The 20,176-nt window shown below is 40.1% G+C and overlaps 1 protein-coding gene and 1 non-coding gene across 2 annotated transcripts in view; both read left to right on the plus strand.

Annotated features, from left to right (window-relative positions):
- NUDT3 (nudix hydrolase 3) overlaps positions 1–20,176 on the plus strand; it is a 105,698-nt gene that overhangs the window by 43,531 nt on the left and 41,991 nt on the right. The window contains exon 2 of the mRNA XM_012746776.3: positions 6,445–6,555. Coding sequence (XP_012602230.1) covers positions 6,445–6,555 — 111 coding nt within the window. The remainder of the gene's footprint in view (positions 1–6,444; positions 6,556–20,176) is intronic.
- On the plus strand, positions 9,266–9,406 carry LOC142871164 (U4 spliceosomal RNA). The gene has a single exon (XR_012919433.1). It is a non-coding gene; the product is annotated as a U4 spliceosomal RNA (small nuclear RNA).

A 20,176-nucleotide genomic window follows, 5' to 3' on the forward strand; every position in this document is an offset into this window, starting at 1 on the left:
GCTTTAATGTGAGATATCGGGAGTATGTCTATATCCACTACACCCTTGGCAGTGGGAATGAAGACTTGTGTGACACCAAGTGGGGTGGGGAGTGGGTAGGGAGAAAGGGGCTAGCTCCTTTAGCCAGTGAGCTTTGCAAATGTACATATTCTCCCTTGCGTTAATCTCATTCTGGCTGGAAGATTTTGAGGCCATTGTTTCCCAAATCACTGTCTTTTTGCTTCTTCTTAGCCCACATTATATGATTTCCCACTAGAAATATTTCTCACTAGAAATATTCATTAGACATCTCACTGAACCTTCAAAATTCTTATGTTCAGAGAATGACTTCCCAGCTCTTCCTTGTTGGTTCCCTCCTCCACTGACCCCTCCACATTCTCCTTGGAGCTGTTCCACCATTAACCCGGTCCACATCCAGGGGGGATACTCCCATGTCCTGTCAGGCACTTGGCCTTGTAGATTCTTCCTTCTGTATATCACGAAACCTGTTACTTCCAACTCCTACTATCCTAATCCTTTGTCAACCTGAATTACTGTGGAAACCTGCTCCATTAGCATGCTTTTCCTTCCTCCAGCCCATGTCAAAGAGACTTTTCTAAAACTCACTTGAGGTTATGTTATTTCATTCTTTAATAAACAACTTCATTGACTTCCCCATTGCCTTCAGCTTCAATCCAAACTGTAATTGGACCCTTGCCTTTTTGTCCAGCTTCCCTAAGTGCTCCCTTCTATATGCTCTGTGTACTCCTTCTGAAAAGCAGCTGTTTGTTCATTCAGTTATTGGTCCATTCTTTCATTTGCTCATCAAACATTTATTGGCCACTTATATGAGTCAGGCTCTAGGCTTCAGGATTGGGTGTGAGGCAGTCCATAGAAGAGATCATTAGACATTTCACTGACCTTCCGCAGGTTAGGCTAGGTTGTGATGCAGTCAGTAACAAATTTACTTTGAAATCTCATTATTTTAACACAACAGAGTTTTCATGTTATGATGCCTGTCAGTCTTGGGTTTTCAGAAGCTCTGCCCCACATAGAAACTCTCCTTCATTTAGGGGCCCCGGCTTATAGCTGCATCAGCAGGAACTCACAGAGTCCTTGGGTACTGTGGCAGAGGAGGAAAGAAACTTTTTACTGCCTCACCTCAGAAGTGACACTTATCCCTTCTGGTCACATATCTTTAGCCAGACTGGTCACAAGGCCCCACCTCACAGCAAAGGGGTTGAATACTGTAGGTAAGCACATGGACTATCTGGTGAGCATCGTAATCTCTGCCGTAGTCACTGAAATATAATCGGTCACCTGACTTTTTTTTTTTGTCTGTCTCATTCATTGTACTTTAAATTTCTCTAGCGTTGAGGCTGTAACTACCTTGCTTTTGTGTCCCAAACACATGGATACACAGTAGGCATCTTATGATATTTTTGTTGAATAAATGTCCTTCTTGAGCTTAGATTTATCTTAAGTCACTTCCCTTAAGAAACCTTCCCATATCATCCCTCTATCATGCCCCTTACCCCAAGTCTGGGTTAGGTGGGTGTCTCTTTTTAGTGTCATTGTGATGTCCTATCCGTACCTCAACCAAAGTACTCCTCACCCTGTATAATTACCTTTTGTTTCTTCCACTAGATACTCAGTTCCTTTAGGGCAAGGACTATGGCCTTCCTTTATGTTCTTTAAAAAATTTGTTTTAAGCAATATTAAACAAAAAAAAACTGTAAGAAATAAAACATTACTGTTCCTGCTGTATTTCTTCCTCCTTTCATTACATTTATCATTCCCACACATTTCTTTATCCTTTTACTATGTACATATCATTAATACAATGATTTTCCCTTTGTATCTGTATGGAACAGAAGTTGTGCCTCCCCACCTCTTGATTTCTGCCTACTCTGCAGAGCTACCTATATCATGAATCCAAGAGTCTGTCTATGGGTGGGTGTGTTCCATGGATCCGTTTATCCATCTCTATACCTATACCTCCTGTCTCAATGACTAGAACTTCAGAAAGGTTTGATACCTGGTTCACCACTTTGATCTTCCTCCCAACTGCAGTGGTTTTAATCTGTGCATCTCCCATTCCTGGCTCATGATGATGCTTAATGTATGTTTGTTGAATAAATAACACATTCTGCTTTTTTTTCTTTTAGTGTGTTATTTTCAGAATCTTTTAGGAGCTTTGCCATTTGGTTTATTTTTAGAGAATTTTATATTTCAAAATCAAACTTCAGAGTAAGAATTTACTGACCAGAACATGATTTAGTATTTTACCAGGTAGGAAGGAGCTAAATCCCTGGCTAAAGTAAAGGATTTTTTTGTTTTGTTTTTTTGCAGTAAATTTTTGATGGGTTGTCAAGGAAACTTACCAAGGAAAGCTATTTACCAGTAATAGCGATTGCTTTGAATTGTAACTACAAAGTAAAGAGGCTTGCTTTCTACAGCCTCATTATTACTTATGGTCTTACTTCATATAGTCATGCTTTGAATGTACAAAGCAATAACGCTTGCTAGATTTACTAATTAATATTTCACATTGATTGAAATTTAGAAATTGAATGCTTGTACTTTATGCCAGAGTTTCCTTTTCTTTGTTTTAGCTTTGAAATGTTCCTGTAAAGGTTTTTTATTTGAACTATAACTTAATTGGGTGGCCCTAGTCAGCTTTGAAGCAATGCTTAGGTTTTTTTTTTTTTTTTTTTTTTTTGAGACAGAGTCTCACTTTGTTGCCCAGGCTAGAGTGAGTGCCATGGCGTCAGCCTGGCTCACAGAAACCTCAAACTCCTGGGTTCAAGCAATCCTGCTGCCTCAGCCTCCCAAGTAGCTGGGACTACAGGCATGCGCCACTATGGCCAGCTAATTTTTTTTTCTATATATATTAGTTGGCCAATTAATTTTCTTTCTATTTATAGTAGAGACGGGGTCTCACTTTTGCTCAGGCTGGTTTCGAACTCCTGACCATGAGCAATCCGCCCGCCTCGGCCTCCCAGAGTGCTAGGATTACAGGCGTGAGCCACCGCGCCCGGCCAATGCTTAGGTTTATAATGACTGGTAAACACTTTGCCAGGAAGTAGGGGAAGAAAGACTGTGTTGTGATTTATACAACAGATCATGAAAGATTAACCCACTTTACTACTTTTTCTTCTTGAATCTTCTTGCAGATTAGATAGATATGATTTAAATGCCTTTGTCTATAGAGTCTTTTGAGGACTTTTCTTTTAACTTTGTAGTTTGATTCAACATGCATGCTTATATTTAGGTTTAATTTTCTTTTGATAAGGAATGTTTAAAAATATAAGATTGGTCACAATTATTGAAGAGAATGAGCATAGCAATGATCCCCCTTTTTATGGAAATAGTATATATATATTTTTTAATTTTTTTTTTGAGACAGAGTCTTGCTTTGTTGCCCAGGCTAGAGTGAATGCCGTGGCATCAGTCTCGCTTACAGCAACCTTAAACTCCTGGGCTCAAGCAATCCTGCTGCCTCAGCCTCCCGAGTAGCTGGGACTATAGGCATGCACCACCATGCTCGGCTAATTTTTTCTATATATATTAGTTGGCCAATGAATTTCTTTCTATTTATAGTTAGAGATGGGGTCTCGCTCTTGCTCAGGCTGGTTTCGAACTCCTGACCTCGAGTAATCCTCCTGCCTCGGCCTCCCAGAGTGCTAGGATTACAGGCGTGAGCCACCGCGCCAGGCCGGAAATAGTATATTTTATAGTTTTATAATTTAGTAATATAACACTAAGGATAACCTTCTGGAAGGCTGCTTGCTCTGGGGAAGAAAGTAATAGCACTAACTCCCTCAACTTTTAAAAAATCACTGTAATCTTAAAACTAGGCTTTTAAAAATTGGGATGAAATTCACATAGCATAACATTAACAATTTTAAGTGAACAGTTCATTGCCATTTAGCAACCACCACTTGTTATCTACATTCTGAACACTGTCATCATCCCAGAATAAAACTCTTGTTACCCAGTAAGCAGTTGCTACCTGTTTTTGTCTTCCCCCAGTTCCTAGTAAATCACCAGTCTGCTTTCTGTCTATGGATTTGCTTATTCTGCATATTTCATATAAATGGAATAATGCAGTATATGACCTTTTGTGTCTGTCTGCTTCCACTTAACATAATGTTTTCAAGGTTCTTCCATGTTGTAGCATGTATCAGTAATTCCTTTTTATGGCTGAATAATATTCCATTGTGTGTATGTGTCATATTTTGTTTATCCATTCATTCACTATTGGACAATTGGGTCGTTTCTGCATTTTAGCTATTGTAAATGGTGCTGCTATAAACATCAGTGTGCAAGTATTTGAGGATCTGTTTTCAGTTCTTTGGGGTATATAGCTAGGAGTGGAATTACTAGGTCATATAGTAATTTTGTTTGTTTAATTTTTTGAGAAACAAGGCCGGGCATGGTGACTCACACCTGTAATCCTAGCACTCTGGGAGGCCAAGGCGGGCGGATCACTCAAGGCCAGGAGTTTGAAACCAGCCTGAGCAAGTGCGAGACTCTGTCTCTACTAAAAATAGAAAGAAATTAATTGGCCAACTAAAAACATATAGAAAAAATTAGCCAGGCATGGTGGGGCATGCCTGTAGTCCCAGCTACTTGGGAGGCTGAGGCAGAAGGATTGCTTGAGCCCAGGAGTTTGAGGTTGCTGTGAGCTAGGCTGATGCCACGGCACTCACTCTAGCCTGGGCAACAAAGTGAGTCTCTGGCTCCAAAAAAAAATTTTTTTTTGAGAAACAACCAAACTGTTTTCCATAGTGGCCGAACAATTTTACATTCCTACCAGCGATGTATAAGGATTGCAATTAGTCCACATCCTTGTCAACTCTTTTTATGTTCTGTTTGTTTGTTTATTTTTCTTTTGTTGCTCATGTTTTTGGTGTCATGTCTAAGAATTTGGCATATCTTGCCACGTCCAAGATCATGAAGGTTTAACCCTCTGCTTTCTTCTAAGTGTTTTATAGTTTTAGCTTTTATATTTAGATTGTTGGTCCATTTTGAGTTAATTTTTTGTATATGGTCTGAGGTAGGAGTCCAGTGAGGACTCTTTTTTATTAATAATAGCAAAATTTCATGGAGTCTCCTGATTGTACTTTTAATATCCTTTAATTGAACATGTATATATATCAACCAAAAACTACTCTGGATTTTATCTCAGCATTTAAAATTATTTTACATTGTATTAGTCAAAGCAGAACTTAAAATATATTTTAAAAATAGTACTTATAATACTTTTTTTTTCAGTCCATGGGCTATGGTGACTTGATGTGGATTTATCATAAGTCCATGGTCTATTCTGAGTCTACAAATTGAAGACTGTGTAGATGAGCATGAAAAGAATATATCACAACAGGAAAAAAAGGGATTAGGCATAAGGGTAGAATTTCCAAGGGCCTGTATTTGCGGAGACGTCAAAGTGAAGAGGAGATGACTGGAAGGTCAGGAAGTGGAAGACAGTGGTGGAATTTGTAAGGGCCAGAGAGGAAGTAGCACTTTCTTTCCGGCCACAAAGATGACTGCAGAGTAGAAGTGGAGTGTTCGGAGGGAATGTGGCTTGGAATAGAGATGGAGGCTCACAAGTCATCATAAGAAAGTGATAGTTTAGGGAACAGTTGAGGATTCTTTTAGTTTTGGAAATAATGCCAAGCCAACTCTGCCTCCAAATGAGGAGTCCAGCTGGTTTTGTTTAGCATCTTTCCTAGAGAGGGGCAAGTAAGGAAAAGGAACTAGGGAATTCTAGATTTTTATTTTAACCATGCCCAGAATGCTGGTTAAGCTGAATTAGTAAAACCATATCCTGTATCAGCATTTTGTCTGTGTTTTTGTTTGTTTTTCTTTCTATTTCCTAATAAAATTTCCTAGTTTAAAAAAATTCCAGTTTTATCTTAGCAGAAAGTGTAAGGAGAGGAATTTTTCTATTTCTCATGTAGCTAAGAGAGTTAGGTTGTCAGTGTGCACTTAGAGCATAGGGTAGTGTGTTGTATTGGCCAGTGAGCATCTGATGGAGCAGGTACTGGGACCCACCAGAGTGAGAACCTAGAGAGAAAGTGTTGGACCATGATGGCAGCGCAGCCAAGGGCCTCTTTCCTTTTGGCTAGCTTTTTCAGTGCTTGCAGGCTTATCAGTGCCTTTCTTCACCTCGCCAGAACTGTGTTCAAGGGCTTCAGAAACAGGAACAGGGAGGGATAGATAGGACAAATTACTGAGGGACGTCTGAGTGAGGATAGAGATAATGGCCTTCAGATGCCCTTCTGGTTTTACTAGGCAGATTGTCTACTTTTTCAAACAGAAATCAAAGCTACCTTGATTTGGAAAGGTATAAACAAGGAATGGGTCTTAGTTACTTTGACAAATGATGTTTAAACTCCGAATTTGTATAAATATGTCTTTTTGAATATTTAACCCACTATGTGACCTCTGTGACTTCAGGTGCTACTTGTGAGCAGTAGCCGCCATCCAGACCGATGGATTGTCCCTGGAGGAGGCATGGAGCCTGAGGAAGAGCCAGGTGTGGCAGCAGTCCGTGAAGTCTGTGAGGAGGTATGCATGGAGAAGAAAGGGCACAGCTGTACCTTGTAATCATGAACCTGTCCTGTGTATGCACTTCTTTAGTTTATCACCACTCACTGAATAGACAGACTCATAATCACAGAAAGATGGCATTTAGTAGTGGTTACCATGTGCCTCCTTTATTAAAGGGGTGATCGAGTTGTGACATAGTAATGTTTACCAGGCACTCTATGCAGGAAGAGAGCTCAAGGTAGTGAATATGTTGAATGATACTAGACAGCCCTTTATGACTTCCCATGAATCTTTTCCAACTATGCCTCTGTTACCTGTGATAGAAGACCAAGAATTAAATAATTCCACAGCCCTAAGAAAGGAGAGGAATAGGCTGTATAAATGGCTCATTCTTATTAACCTTTGGATGAGGAGGAGACCTTTGCTCTCCTGTACTTCCTTTGTCCTAGCCATGGAACTGGGTGGGGCTAAAGCAACAATTCTGTTAGCCAGAAGTTGTTAATGGTACAACTTGAGAGAGAATAGTATCTTTTGCATTTAGTCACATAATGTATGCACATGTAATACGTACATGTATTGAGTTCTGGGCCATAATATCTTACTGGATACTTCAGAATAAACAGAAGAAGTAAAGTTGTGGACCCTCAGGAGGAATAACTAGTGTTTCTCCATAGCCTTTTGTGGGAACATCATACGCCGCTTTGCTCATGTCATCTCATTTCTCATAACTTGATGGTGTAAATTTTATTGCCCAGATTTACTTGTCCTGGTCACACAAATATTGCTTTTTAACCATTTCCTAGTTATAGAGGGGATTTAAGACTGATTCTAAGGGCATATAAAATAGCACTTAGAAAAAGTCTAAATTCTGTGTTTTTTTGGGTTCAGCTCTTCCTGTAGTCCTCTTAGATTATTCTTTTTTTTTTTTTTTTTGAGACAGAGTCTCGCTTTGTTGCCCAGGCTAGAGTGAGTGCCGTGGAGTCAGCCTAGCTCACAGCAACCTCAAATTCCTGGGCTCAAGCGATCCTGCTGCCTCAGCCTCCTGAGTAGCTGGGACTACAGACATGCGCCACCATGCCCGGCTAATTTTTTCTATATATATTAGTTGGCCAATTAATTTCTTTCTACTTTTAGTAGAGATGGGGTCTCGCTCTTGCTCAGGCTGGTTTTGAACTCCTGACCTCGATCAATCTGCCCGCCTCGGCCTCCCAGAGTGCTAGGATTACAGGCGTGGGCCACCGCACCCGACCAGCCTCTTAGACTATTCTTACCCTTAGAATAGTCAAGGAATTCTTCCCTTGCTCTGAACTCCTATAGACTTAATTGGTTTATGTCACTCTCATTTTATCATGTATCTGGTATTCATAACTAGATTGTAATCTCTGAGGACAAAAATCTTGCTTCCCATTTAAAATCCTCCCTTTTTGTGCCTAGTGCACAGCTAGATGAACAGAAAGTAATTAAAACATGCTTCTTTGATGGGTGGAACAATGCAAATGCTGATGAAATATCCAAAATGAAAATTATAGGCTGGGCGTGGTGGCTCACGCCTGTAATCCTAGCACTCTGGGAGGCTGAGGCAGGCAGATTGCTCGAGGTCAGGAGTTTGAAACCAGCCTTAGCGAGACCCCATCTCTACTAAAAGTAGAAAGAAATTAATTGACCAACTAAAAATATATATACAAAAAATTAGCTGGGCATGGTGGCGCATGCCTGTAGTCCCAGCTACTTGGGAGTCTGAGGCAGTAGGATTGCTTGAGCTCAAGAGATTGAGGTTGCTGTGAGCTAGGCTGATGCCATGGCACCCACTCTAGCCTGGGCAGCAAAGTGAGACTCTGTCTCAAAAAAAAAAAAAAAACCAAAATGAAAATTATAAGAGTATAAGAAATGATAAACATTGACAGAGAGGATGTGAGATGGCATTCTTACAGTGGGTGGTAAGGAGCCTAACCTGGATGGAACCAAATGGAATCAAAAGGGGTGTAATGAAAAGAACATTGACATGGGACTCCTGGTTTCTGATATTGTCAGTTAATAGCTATATGACTTATGAAAAAATAACTTTAAACTCCCTGGAAGTTGGTCCTGCATTTGAATACCTTCCTGTTTACTCCATTATGGAGAGATGGGAGGAGGGTGTGAGGTTCAAATGAGAACATGAGTAGGCATGTCCTTTGTAAATTATGTATCACTCTATCAGTTAGGATGTATGCAACTGAGAAGAATATTATGTTCTTTATCATTCAATAACAGGTTTATGATATCTCATAACAAGGAGTCCCAGGTTGGCTAACTCAACAATATCAAGAGCCCAGGTGCTTGCCATCTTATTATTCTGCCGTCTCTGGTACATTGGCTTTTGTTCTGGGGCTTGCCTCCTTGTGGTCCCAAGATGGCGACCACAGTCTTATGCTCATTCATTCTCTTCAGATGCAGGACACAGTTTCACCTCATTGGTCTCTTTTTATTTGGGAAAAAAGATACCTTTCCCAGAAGTTCTCCCAGCAGACTTTTTATGTCTGGTGTTCCAGAGTTAGTTCACATGCCCATGCTTAAACTAGTTCCTGCCAAAGGGAATAACAGCTCCATGTTTAAACTGTTGGAGCCTCCACCCTCTAGGATTTGACTTTCAGAAGCCTCTTAGTTTCAATTTAAAGCAATTTAAAAGCATGGCCAGGAGGAGAAGATAAAATCTTTAGAGTTTATTTTGTTAGAAATTTAACTTATAAGCTTTGCGCAGTGGCAGTATCGTAGCCAATGAGGTTTATCCGAGGCGCGATTATTGCTAATTGAAAACTTTTCCCAATACCCCGCCATGACGACTTGAAATATAGTCGGCATTGGCAATTTTTGACAGTCTCTACGGAGACTGAAAAAAAGAAAAAAAAAAAAAAAAGAAAAAAAAAAAAAAGAAATTTAACTTATATTGAGATATACCAAATATATATTTATTCTAGAATGTAAAAGAATGGATAGATAATGTATAATTCTAGAGTAGGAAAAAATTCATTATTTAGGCCATCAGTCTGTGTCATAACTACTTAACTCTGCCATTGTAGGGCCAGTGTAGCCATAGATAATATATTACATAAATGAATGGGCCTAGCTGTGTTCCAGTTAAGCTTTATTTATAAACACAGTGGTGAACCATAATCCCTGGTTTAAGCCCTTGCTACTTAGAGTGTGGTTGGTGGACCAACAGCATCAGTATCAGCCAGTGAGCTTGTTAGAAATGGAAAAGTCTCAGGCCCCAATCCCAGACCTACTGTATCATAGTCTGATTTAATTAGGACCCTCAGGTGACTTGAGAACCCACTGCATTAGAGTATTGAATTCTTACCAATGAATGTTCTGAGAATTCCTCCTGATAGAGCTGTGGAGAGAAGTGCTCTTTGAGGGATAAACTCTGGATTGGCTATCTCCACATCCATTCTGATACGAAGAGACTTAGTGCTAAAAAGTACTTTTCCCAGACTCTTATAAGGAATGTAACTAAGTCTGCTTGATGAGATTTAGGTGTGCCCAGTACAAAGCACTTGCGGGAGACTGCTTTAATCACAAGGATAGAAGCAGGGCATGTTCTGAGGGTAGCAGACCCATCCGTTTTGGTGGCACACATTTTGACAGGAGATATGGTTCTGGAATTGGGTGCTAAAGTGTCAGCTTCCTGTTTGGCTTGTAGCTTTTATTTGGCAGCTTCCTGATTCATCCCAGAGGCAACAATTCACTTGGCAGCCCAGTTCTGCAACGTGTTTTTGGGAATTATACCTGGAACCTTGGCTTGCAGTCTAATTCTTGAGCTCTCCCAGTGATTCTGTAAGCTGTTTTTATCTCTTAAATAAATCCTTTTCTTAAACTAATCTAGTTGGATCCTACTGCTTACAATTAAGAATCCTGACCAATCCAGATCCCCAGTGAGTAATAACTGCTTTAGTTGTATCAGCCATCCTCTCCTGCCTTGCCCATGCTATAACCCAGTGGTCCCCAATCTTTTTGGCACCAGGGACCGTTTTCACAGAAAACAGTTTTTCCACAGACTGGGGAGAAGAGAGATGGTTTTGATATGATTTAAGCACATTTTATCATGCACTTTATTTCTATTATTATTACATTGTAATATATAATGAAATAATTATACAACTCACCATATGTTGAGGACCCCTGTTATAACCTATCAAGGAATTGTGATGTGTTGTATTAGCAGAGCATCCCCCTCTAGAGAAGGGTGTTCAGTGGCCCGTGAGAGATGTCAGTGGTTTAATGAGACAGACCTGATTCCATGGTAGAGTGAAGCCGTGATAGAGTCCAGTTAATCTGTACCTTCCTCATACCTATTTACTGATTGAATGTTGTCTGTTCATTCAGCAAATACTGAGTGCTCATCCTTCTTGCACTAAGCACTGGGCCACATGCTGGCGACACAGAAATTTAGGTTTTGCTGTCAGCGAGCTTAACATCTCACTGAGAATACAGAGTAAATGGGAAATTATAATATGAAATTTAAGATTTGAAGGAACAGTTAGTACAGCATGCTAGAGGGCCTTCTTGGCAGAATACTCACCTCTGGCACAAAGATGGATTTCTAGGAGGATGTCTGGATGGTTATAGACTTGCTCATTTAAAATTCTTCCATTTTGGAGGGACTTTGCTTGGGGGTGCAGTAGATAGTGTGGTGGTGGTGGTGGTCCAGTGTAAGATTTCCCCAGGTAAGGGAGATGATAGAGGAGCAGTGAAAGCAGGTGATGAGTTTTTCCTTACTCTGGAGCAGAATTGGGGTCCCATTTTCCCGTTGGACCTTGGATAATGGGGAATGAGCAAGGTATAGGCTCATCCTAAGGGGCAGACATACTTTTGTACTTTGCCTCCCTAGGCCTGAGGGAGCCAGAACATTTCCTTGGTTTTTGCTTGAGAAACCTAAAGGTTTGACTATTCAAATAAGTGTGATAGGGCCAGTTGGTGGACCTAAACCGTGTGATTTTTATTTAAATCCATTTGGCTCCCATGGATTCTATGGTACCTAAGGCAAAAGTGTTGTTTGACAGAGTTAATGTGCCATTGTGGATTTAGGCAGATTGTTGCAAGACTTGAAATAGAGTGATGGTTCTAGAGTAGAGAGAAAGGGACACTTTCAGAGACCTTGTGTAAAGACTTGGTACTTGGTTTGGGGAGTTGTGGTTGTAATCTGACAGTTCTTTTGTAGAGTATAATCAGATTTAATGTCTGTTTCAGGAAAGCTGATCTTAATTGTTGTTGCTATCTGTATTAGAGTATTATACTTTATTTACGAGACAGAGTCTCATTCTGTTGCCCTGGCTAGATAGAGTGCTGTGGCGTCAGCCTAGCTCACAGCAACCTCAAACTCCTGGGCTTAAGCAATCCTCCTGCCTCAGCCTCCCAAGTAGCTGGGACTACAGGCACGCGCCACCATGCCCGGCTAATGTTTTCTATATATTTTTAGTTGGCCAATTAATTTTATTCTATTTTTTTTATTTTTTCTTTTTCTTTTCTTTTTTTTTTTTTTTAGAAAAAGTTATTCAGTCCAATTTTTTATTCTATTTTTATTAGAAACTGGGTCTCACTGTTGCTCAGGCTGGTTTTGAACTCCTGACCTTGAGCGATCTTCCCACCTCGGCCTTCCAGAGTGCTAGGATTACAGGCGTGAGCCACCATGCCTGGCCTTGAGTGTTATACTTTAATTGTCCCTGGGTTATACAAATGCAGCTTAAGATGTAGAAGACTAGTTGGTTGCAAAAGGAAATGCAGGGTACTATGTTTACCCTTGTTTCCTGGAAATTACATACTATCCTTCTGCAGGTAAAATGGACAATACAGTAAAGTAGAATAAAGTGCTTATAAAGCAAGAAAATGAAAGATGCAGGACAGATTAAATTAAACTGTGCTACTCATATGTTTAGTATTTTACCTATCTCCTGTCTTGAAGGGAATCCTGATCTTGAAATTAAGCCCTGCCTCCAATTCTCAGGCCTAAAGATTCTTACCTAACTTTGAGCAAGTTTTTACCCTGCAGTCCTTTACTCTAGCATTATTGAGAGTATAAAGAAATGTCTATGTACTGCTTTGAACTTGAGAATAAGGTTCCAGGCCGAGTGTGGTAGCTCACGCCTGTAATCCTATTGTTTTAGGAGGCCGAGGTGGGAGGGTCACTTGAGACCCCAGGAGTTCAAGACCAGCCTTGGCAACATAGCAAGACTTTGTCTCTACAAAAAAAAAAAAATTAGCTGGGTATGGTGGCACACAGCTGTAGTCCCAGCTACTTGGGAGGCTGAGGCAAGAGGATTACTTGAGCCCAACAGTTGGAGATTGCAGTGAGCTATGATTGGGCCACTGTACTCCAGCTTGGGTAACAGAGCAAGACCCTGTTTCTTTAAAAAAGGAAAAAAAGAAAAATTTCCTAATAGATCAGATGTACGAACAGTAAAAATTACAGAAACATGTCATTACAAAACCAGAAACAATTCCATAGCTTCCATCAGAATAGAGTAGAGGGGGTGGTTTTTCCAATTCCATGTCTGTCAACAAAGAACCAGACTTGAAGTCAGAGAGTATGTTGGTAGATGTTTTTTAATTGTCCTTGAAAGGAAGCTTTAGTAAACAGAAACAACTATTTAGAGGTTTATTTAGTTTTCAAAATGTTATTATTTCCTTAAAGTACGTATCTAAAACCTAGTTCTTTCATATGTTTTCACATCTGATTTTTCTATTTGTAAGTGTAAGATATTTTAATAGTCACTTTTAAAGGGATTTTGGATAATACCTCTATACCAGTTAGTTGAAGACCTTCAGATGTTTCAAATTGCATTTATAAATTTAATATATTTGATTGGTTTTAACGAACTTCAGTTGTCTGACTTTATATATATAAAGCTCTTCAATTAAGAATAAGTGAAAAACTAGTAGAAGAAAACACGGGATTAAACTCTTCAGACATTAGACTGGGCAAAGATTTTATGGTTATGACCTCAAGAGCACGGGTAACAAGAGCAAAAATAGACAAATAGGATTATTTTAATATCAACTAAAAAGCTTCTGCACAGCAAAGGAAACAATCAAAAGAGTGAAGAGACAACCTACAGAATGGTAGAAAATATTTGCAAGCTATTCATTTGATGAGGGATTAATGTCCACAATATACAAGGAACTCAGCAACAGAAAACCCAAATAATCCAATTTAAAAATGGGCAAATAATATAAATAGACATTTCTCAAAAGAAAACATACCAATGACCAACAAGTACAATTCACTGTTTTTTGTTTGTTTGTTTGTTTGTTTTTGAGACAGTCTCACTCTGTTGCCCGGGCTAGAGTGCCATGGCGTCAGCCTAGCTCACAGCAACTTCAAACTCCTGGGCTCAAACAATCCTACTGCCTCAGGCTCCCAAGGTAGCTGGGACTACAGGCATGCGCCACCATGCCCAGCTAATTTTTTCTATATATATTTTTAGTTGGCCAATTAATTTCTTTCTATTTTTAGTAGAGACGGGGTCTCGCTCTTGCTCAGGCTGGTTTCAAACTCCTGACCTTGAGCAATCCTCCCGCCTCAGCCTCCCAGAGTGCTAGGATTACAGGTGTGAGCCACGGCGCCCAGCCTGTGTATAACTTTTGACTTCCCAGAAATGTAACTAATTGCCTACCTACTGTTGACCAAAAGCCTTACCAATGACAAACAGTTGATTAACACTTATTTTGTATGTTGTCTGTATTATATACTGTATTCTTACAATAAAGTAAGCTAGAGAAAAGAAAATGTTATTAAGAAAATCATAAGGAAGAGAAAATATATTTATTATTCATGAAGTGAAAGTGGATCATCATAAAGGTCTTCACGTTGAGTAGACTGAGGAGGAAGAGAAGATTGATCTTGCTGTCTTAGTAATGGCAGAGGCGAAAGAAAATCTGTAAGTAAGCAGACCCACGCAGTTCAAACTTGTGTTGTTCAAGGGTCAACAGTATATGAAAAAAATGCTTAGCATCACTATTTATCAGGAAAATGCAAATCAAAACCATAATGATCTATCATCTTCCCCTAGTAAGAATGGCTATTATCAATAAGACAAAAAATAACAGCTGGCAAGCATGTAGAGAAAAGAGAACTCTGATATACTGTTGGTGGCAATACAAATTCTTATAGCCATTATGGAAAACAGTATGGAGGTTCCTCAAAAAGCTAAAACTAGAACTACCATGTGATCCAGCAATCCTACTGCTGAGTATGTATCCAAAGGAAAGAAAATCAGTATATCAAAGCAGTATCTGAATTTTCATGTTCATTGCAGCATTATTCACAATGGCAAAGATATCGAATCAACCTAAGTGTCCACCAAACAGATAAATGAATGAAGAAAATGTGTCAGCAGGGTACAGCAGCTCACCCCTGTAATCCTAGCACTTTGGGAGGCTAAGGCAGGAGGATAACTTGAGGCCAGGAGCTCAAGACCAGCCTGAGCAACATAGTGAGACCCCTGTGTCTGCATTAAAAAAAAAAAAATTAGCCAGGTATGGTGGCATACACCTGTAGTCCCAGCTACTAGGGAGACTAAAGCAGGAGGATTGCTTGAGCCCGGGAGTTTGAGGTCACAGTGTGTTATGATGCTGCCACTGTACTCTAGCCCCAATGACAGAGCAAGATCTGTCTCAAAAAAGAAAAAGAAAATGTAGATACTATTCAGGTATAAAAATGCATGAAATTCTGTCATTTGTGGCAACATGTATAAGCCTGGAGGACATTATGTTAAGTGAAATAAGCCAGGCACAGAAAGTTAAACACCACATGTTTTTGCTCATGTGGGAGCTAAAAAAGTTGATCTCATAGAAGGAAAGAGTAGAATAGTGGTTACTATAGGTGGAGAAGGGAAGGATAGAGAGAAGTTGGTTAACAGATACAAAATTACAACTATTACAGTTCAGTTTTATATATGAAAAAAAAAAATTACAACTAGATAGGAGGAATGAGCTCTAATGTTCTATTGTACTGTAAGGCAACTATATTTAACAATTTATTTTGTATTTTCAAATAGCTATAAGAGAGGATTGTGAATGTTTCCAACATAATGAAATGATAAATGCTTGAGTTGATGGATATGCTAATTGCTCTGATTTGATCATTACATGTTGTATGCATGTATTGAAATGTTACTCTGTACCTCATAAATGTACAATTATTATGCATCATTTAAAATTAATAACATTTTCAAAGAAACATAAAATGTTATAATGCATAGAAAGCTTTAAAAAAGAGTCCTGTGGGCCGGGCGCGGTGGCTCACGCCTGTAATCCTAGCTCTCTGAGAGGCCGAGGCGGGCGGATTGCTCGAGGTCAGGAGTTCGAAACCAGCCTGAGCAAGAGCGAGACCCCGTCTCTACTATAAATAGAAAGAAACTAACTGGCCAACTAATATATATAGAAAAAATTAGCCGGGCATGGTGGCACATGCCTGTAGTCCCAGCTACTTGGGAGGCTGAGACAGAAGGATCGCTTGAGCCCAGGAGTTTGAGGTTGCTGTGAGCTAGGCTGACGCCACGGCACTCACTCTAGCCTGGGCAACAAAGCGAGACTCTGTCTCAAAAAAAAAAAAAAAAAAAGAGTCCTGTGAATCTTGTATACTAAACTTACAAATAAGATGTCTTAACATTCTTTAAGTCTTATCAAGATTTACAACTTAAAATCACAAGTCATAAATAAGTTAATCAGTTATACATTTTACATTTTAGGTTACAGGGCTGCCAATCTACAGATGATATTCTTATAAAAATTACAAAATCATAAACTATATCTGGTCTCCTTAAACACAAAAACATTGATACAATTATTAATATAATATTATACACATATAAGATATTTATGATTTTGAGTCTCTTAAACATTCTATATTCTAAATATTTCCAGGATTGAAAGATGCTTACCCAGCATAGAAATTGATCCTTCCTGTTAAATGAGACCAGGACTCTCGGGTGACCTGATAGGACACACTGACCCTATTCACTTTTGCTCTCTTAAGACTCCATAACTTCACAGGGTGTGAATGGGTGTTTAGTGAGCAACCTGCAGAATGTGTCATGCATAGCTAATTTTATGCATCAACCTGAAGGTTACTTTTTTTTGTTTTGTTTTTTTGAGACAGAGTCTTGCTTTGTTGCCCAGGCTAGAGTGAGTGCTGTGGCATCAGCCTAGCTCACAGCAACCTCAACTCCTGGGCTCAAGTGATCCTTCTGCCTCAGCCTTCTGAGTAGCTGGGACTACAGGCATGCGCCACCATGCCCGGGTAATTTTTTCTATATATATTAGTTGGCCAACTAGTTTCTTTCTATTTATAGTAGAGGTGAGGTCTCGCTCTTGCTCAGGCTGGTTTCAAACTCCTGACCTTGAGCAATCCGCCTGCCTCAGCCTCCCAGAGTGCTAGGATTACAGGCCTGAGCCACCGCGCCCGCCTGGCCTGAAGGTTACTTCTTTCATGAAGTCTTTGTGATTCCTCCTAGCTCCATTGTTGTTTATTTCCATTGTGGTCTGTACTTCTAGCACCATTGTATTTATTATGCTTTATTGATACTGCTTGCTTAATTATCTGCCTTTTGCTATTGACTTTACACTCTGTGGAGTCAGGCACACTTCTTTCTTGCTCACTGTTGAATACCTGATTCCCAACACACAGCATATGTTTAATAAAATGAGTACTTCAATTAATGACTTAACTATTAGAGCAGCCACAGAAATGCAGTTAGAGTCAGCCCTTTGGGTTATCAGAAATAGACACATTCTCTAGGTTCCTCAGTTAAGTGAGGGAGAACATAGCATTGTCACAGCAGCTGCCCAGCCAGGCTATACTAGCTGAAACCTAGGTCACACAGTGCACAGGCAGGCAACACTCACGGCAGGCGGAATGACAGTGGGAAAGCAGTATAACTCGAGGAGTCTGGTCATACACCAGTGGCTCAGCCCCTCTCTCCCACAGTGGAGGACCTGCCTTTCTAATCTCTTCTCAGCCTCTCAGCTTCTGCTTACTTCTTTGGTTTTGTTTCTCCTCCCTTCTGTATCATTCACCTGTCTGTTGACTCTGTCTGTCTATCTCACACTCAGCCTTCCCAAGAGAGGGCCTGATTGGTTTTGCCTAGTTACAACTTCATGTAGTATGTCTCTTTGGGTAGAGGTTGTTAGGGTGGAGAGCTAGTGCAGGTGGGTTTTGAGAAACATTTCTCCAGACAAAGACTAGGATTAGCAAGAAGTTTATTTACTTTTTCCTAGGCGGAAAAGGGCCAAGAAGGAAGAGGAAGAGTGTGTTGGCAGAGAGAATCAGGTACTCAGGCTTTTTATTTAGGGAGGGAATGTTTATGCCTATAACCAAATTAACAGGGTACTGAACTGTATCCGCTCCTCTTCTTCCTAGTAGCAGGCAGGTAGCACAAGTGGCTGTCAGAGATCTTGTCTGATCTTGCCCTTAAGACATGATTTTGGGCAGGAATCTGAGGCCTGCAGTTTGTACCCCTGTTGTCAGTCCAGGAGCTCCTCAGGAGCTCTTTGAGGCTATAAAACAAATTCTAAAAAGGCAGTTTTAGTCAATGGGTCTAGTGATCCTCATAGAAAAAATTTACATTTGCCTTTTGTCTGCTAGATGCTGTGAAAACAGCTCCACAGGGTGCCAGAGAGAGAGAGGTTTACTCACACATCCTGATTAAAGCAGGATGAAGCAGTATTTGTGATATGAAACCACTTGATGGGGAAGAAATGTGTGTTCACTTGTGGAGAAAGAAGAATAGATAGCATTCATTGTACACTTACTGTGATTAAGGCTGTTCTAAGCATTTGCGTGTATTGCCTCATTCAATCCTCACAAGAATCTATGAGATAGGAATGGTTATTATATACATTTTATGGAAGAGGAAAAAACTAAGGTTGAGTGATTTGTCGAAATAAATTGTGTCTAGCCTGATGTGTGCAAATGCTCGCAGTAAGATTCGAATCTAGGACATCTAGTTTCAACACCCACACTCCTAATGCTGTGCTCTTTGACAGGATGTCCACCAGAATATTCACAGTGGTTATCTTTGGATTAGCTCATGGGTTATCAAGTTCTCCACATGGAGCATATATTTATTTTGTTACTAGAAAAAATTTCTATATAAATATGAATAGGGCCGGGCGCAGTGGCTCACACCTGTAATCCTAGCACTCTGGGAGGCTGAGGTGGGCGGATTGCTCGAGGTCAGGAGTTTGAAACCAGCCTGAGCAAGAGTGAGACCCCGTCTCTACTGAAAATAGAAACAAATTAATTGGCCAACTAAAAATACATAGAAAAAATTAGCCAGGCATGGTGTGCATGCCTGTAGTCCCAGCTACTCAGGAGGCTGAGGCAGAAGGATTGCTTGAGCCCAGGAGTTTGAGGTTGTTGTGAGAGCTAGGCTGATGCCACGGCACTCTAGCCCAGGGATAATATAATATAATAAAAAAATAATAAAAAATATATAAATTTATTTATATATATAAAATATAAATATATTTTTTATTTTATAATAAAAATAAATAAATATGAATGGGATGAGATTATTAAGTAATTTGTCATGGCATTTTCAAACCTAGGTATCATTAAACTCCATCTGTTCTACAGCTTTGTTCATCCTAGCTTAAAATTTTTAGCATGTTGGCTGAATTTCAGAAACAGAACTCCGAAGCACTGGAAAGATTTAGCCAGCACATTTGAAGGAAGGGCTAAAATATTCCCTTTTGTAAATAGGCCACCATGTTTTAGCTGCTTATGGCCAAAATCCTACTGTAGTCACCCATCACAGGGTTAGGGGAGCAGACTTTCTCCCAGGGCTTGCCATGTGCATTGGTAACACTGCATCTGTAGCCCAGGGAAGGCTTGTGTGGACAAGTCATGTGGTAGTCCCTCTATAATAAAAAAGAAAAGCACCTCTTTGTGATCTTCAGAGCTATTCTTTCTTGCTAATTTAATTTAAGGTAAAACTCTTGGCTGACAGGTATAAAAAGAGAGAAGCTGAATCTGGAACTATTCTGTCTTCTGTTATCTGTTAAATTTCCATTTCTTTTACCCATTTTTACCTCAGCCAAACAAAGAGTATTTTCACAAAGATATGGTACATCTGAAAACTGAAGGAGAAAATTCATGTATACAGGGTAGCCATCCCTTGGTATCACACAGGGGATTGGTTCTAGGACCCCCTGCAGATACCAGAATCCATAGATGCTTGAGTCCCTTGGCGTAGTATTTGCATATAACCTATGCACATTCTCCTGTGTACTTTTTTTTTTTTTTTGAGACAGAGTCTCACTTTGTTGTCCAGGCTAGAGTGAGTGCCGTGGCGTCAGCCTAGCTCACAGCAACCTCAAACTCCTGGGCTCGAGTGATCCTTCTGCCTCAGCCTCCCGAGTAGCTGGGACTACAGGCATGTGCCACTATGCCCGGCTAATTTTTTATATATATATATCAGTTGGTCAATTAATTTCTTTCTGTTTTATAGTAGAGACGGGGTGTCTCGCTCTTGCTCAGGCTGGTTTTGAACTCCTGACCTTGAGCAATCCGCCCGCCTCAGCCTCCCAAGAGCTAGGATTACAGGCGTGAGCCACAGCGCCCGGCCCTCCTGTGTACTTTAAATCATCTCTAGATGAC

This window comes from Microcebus murinus, chromosome 5 (assembly GCF_040939455.1).
Source record: "Microcebus murinus isolate Inina chromosome 5, M.murinus_Inina_mat1.0, whole genome shotgun sequence".
Taxonomy (NCBI): Eukaryota; Metazoa; Chordata; class Mammalia; order Primates; family Cheirogaleidae; genus Microcebus; species Microcebus murinus.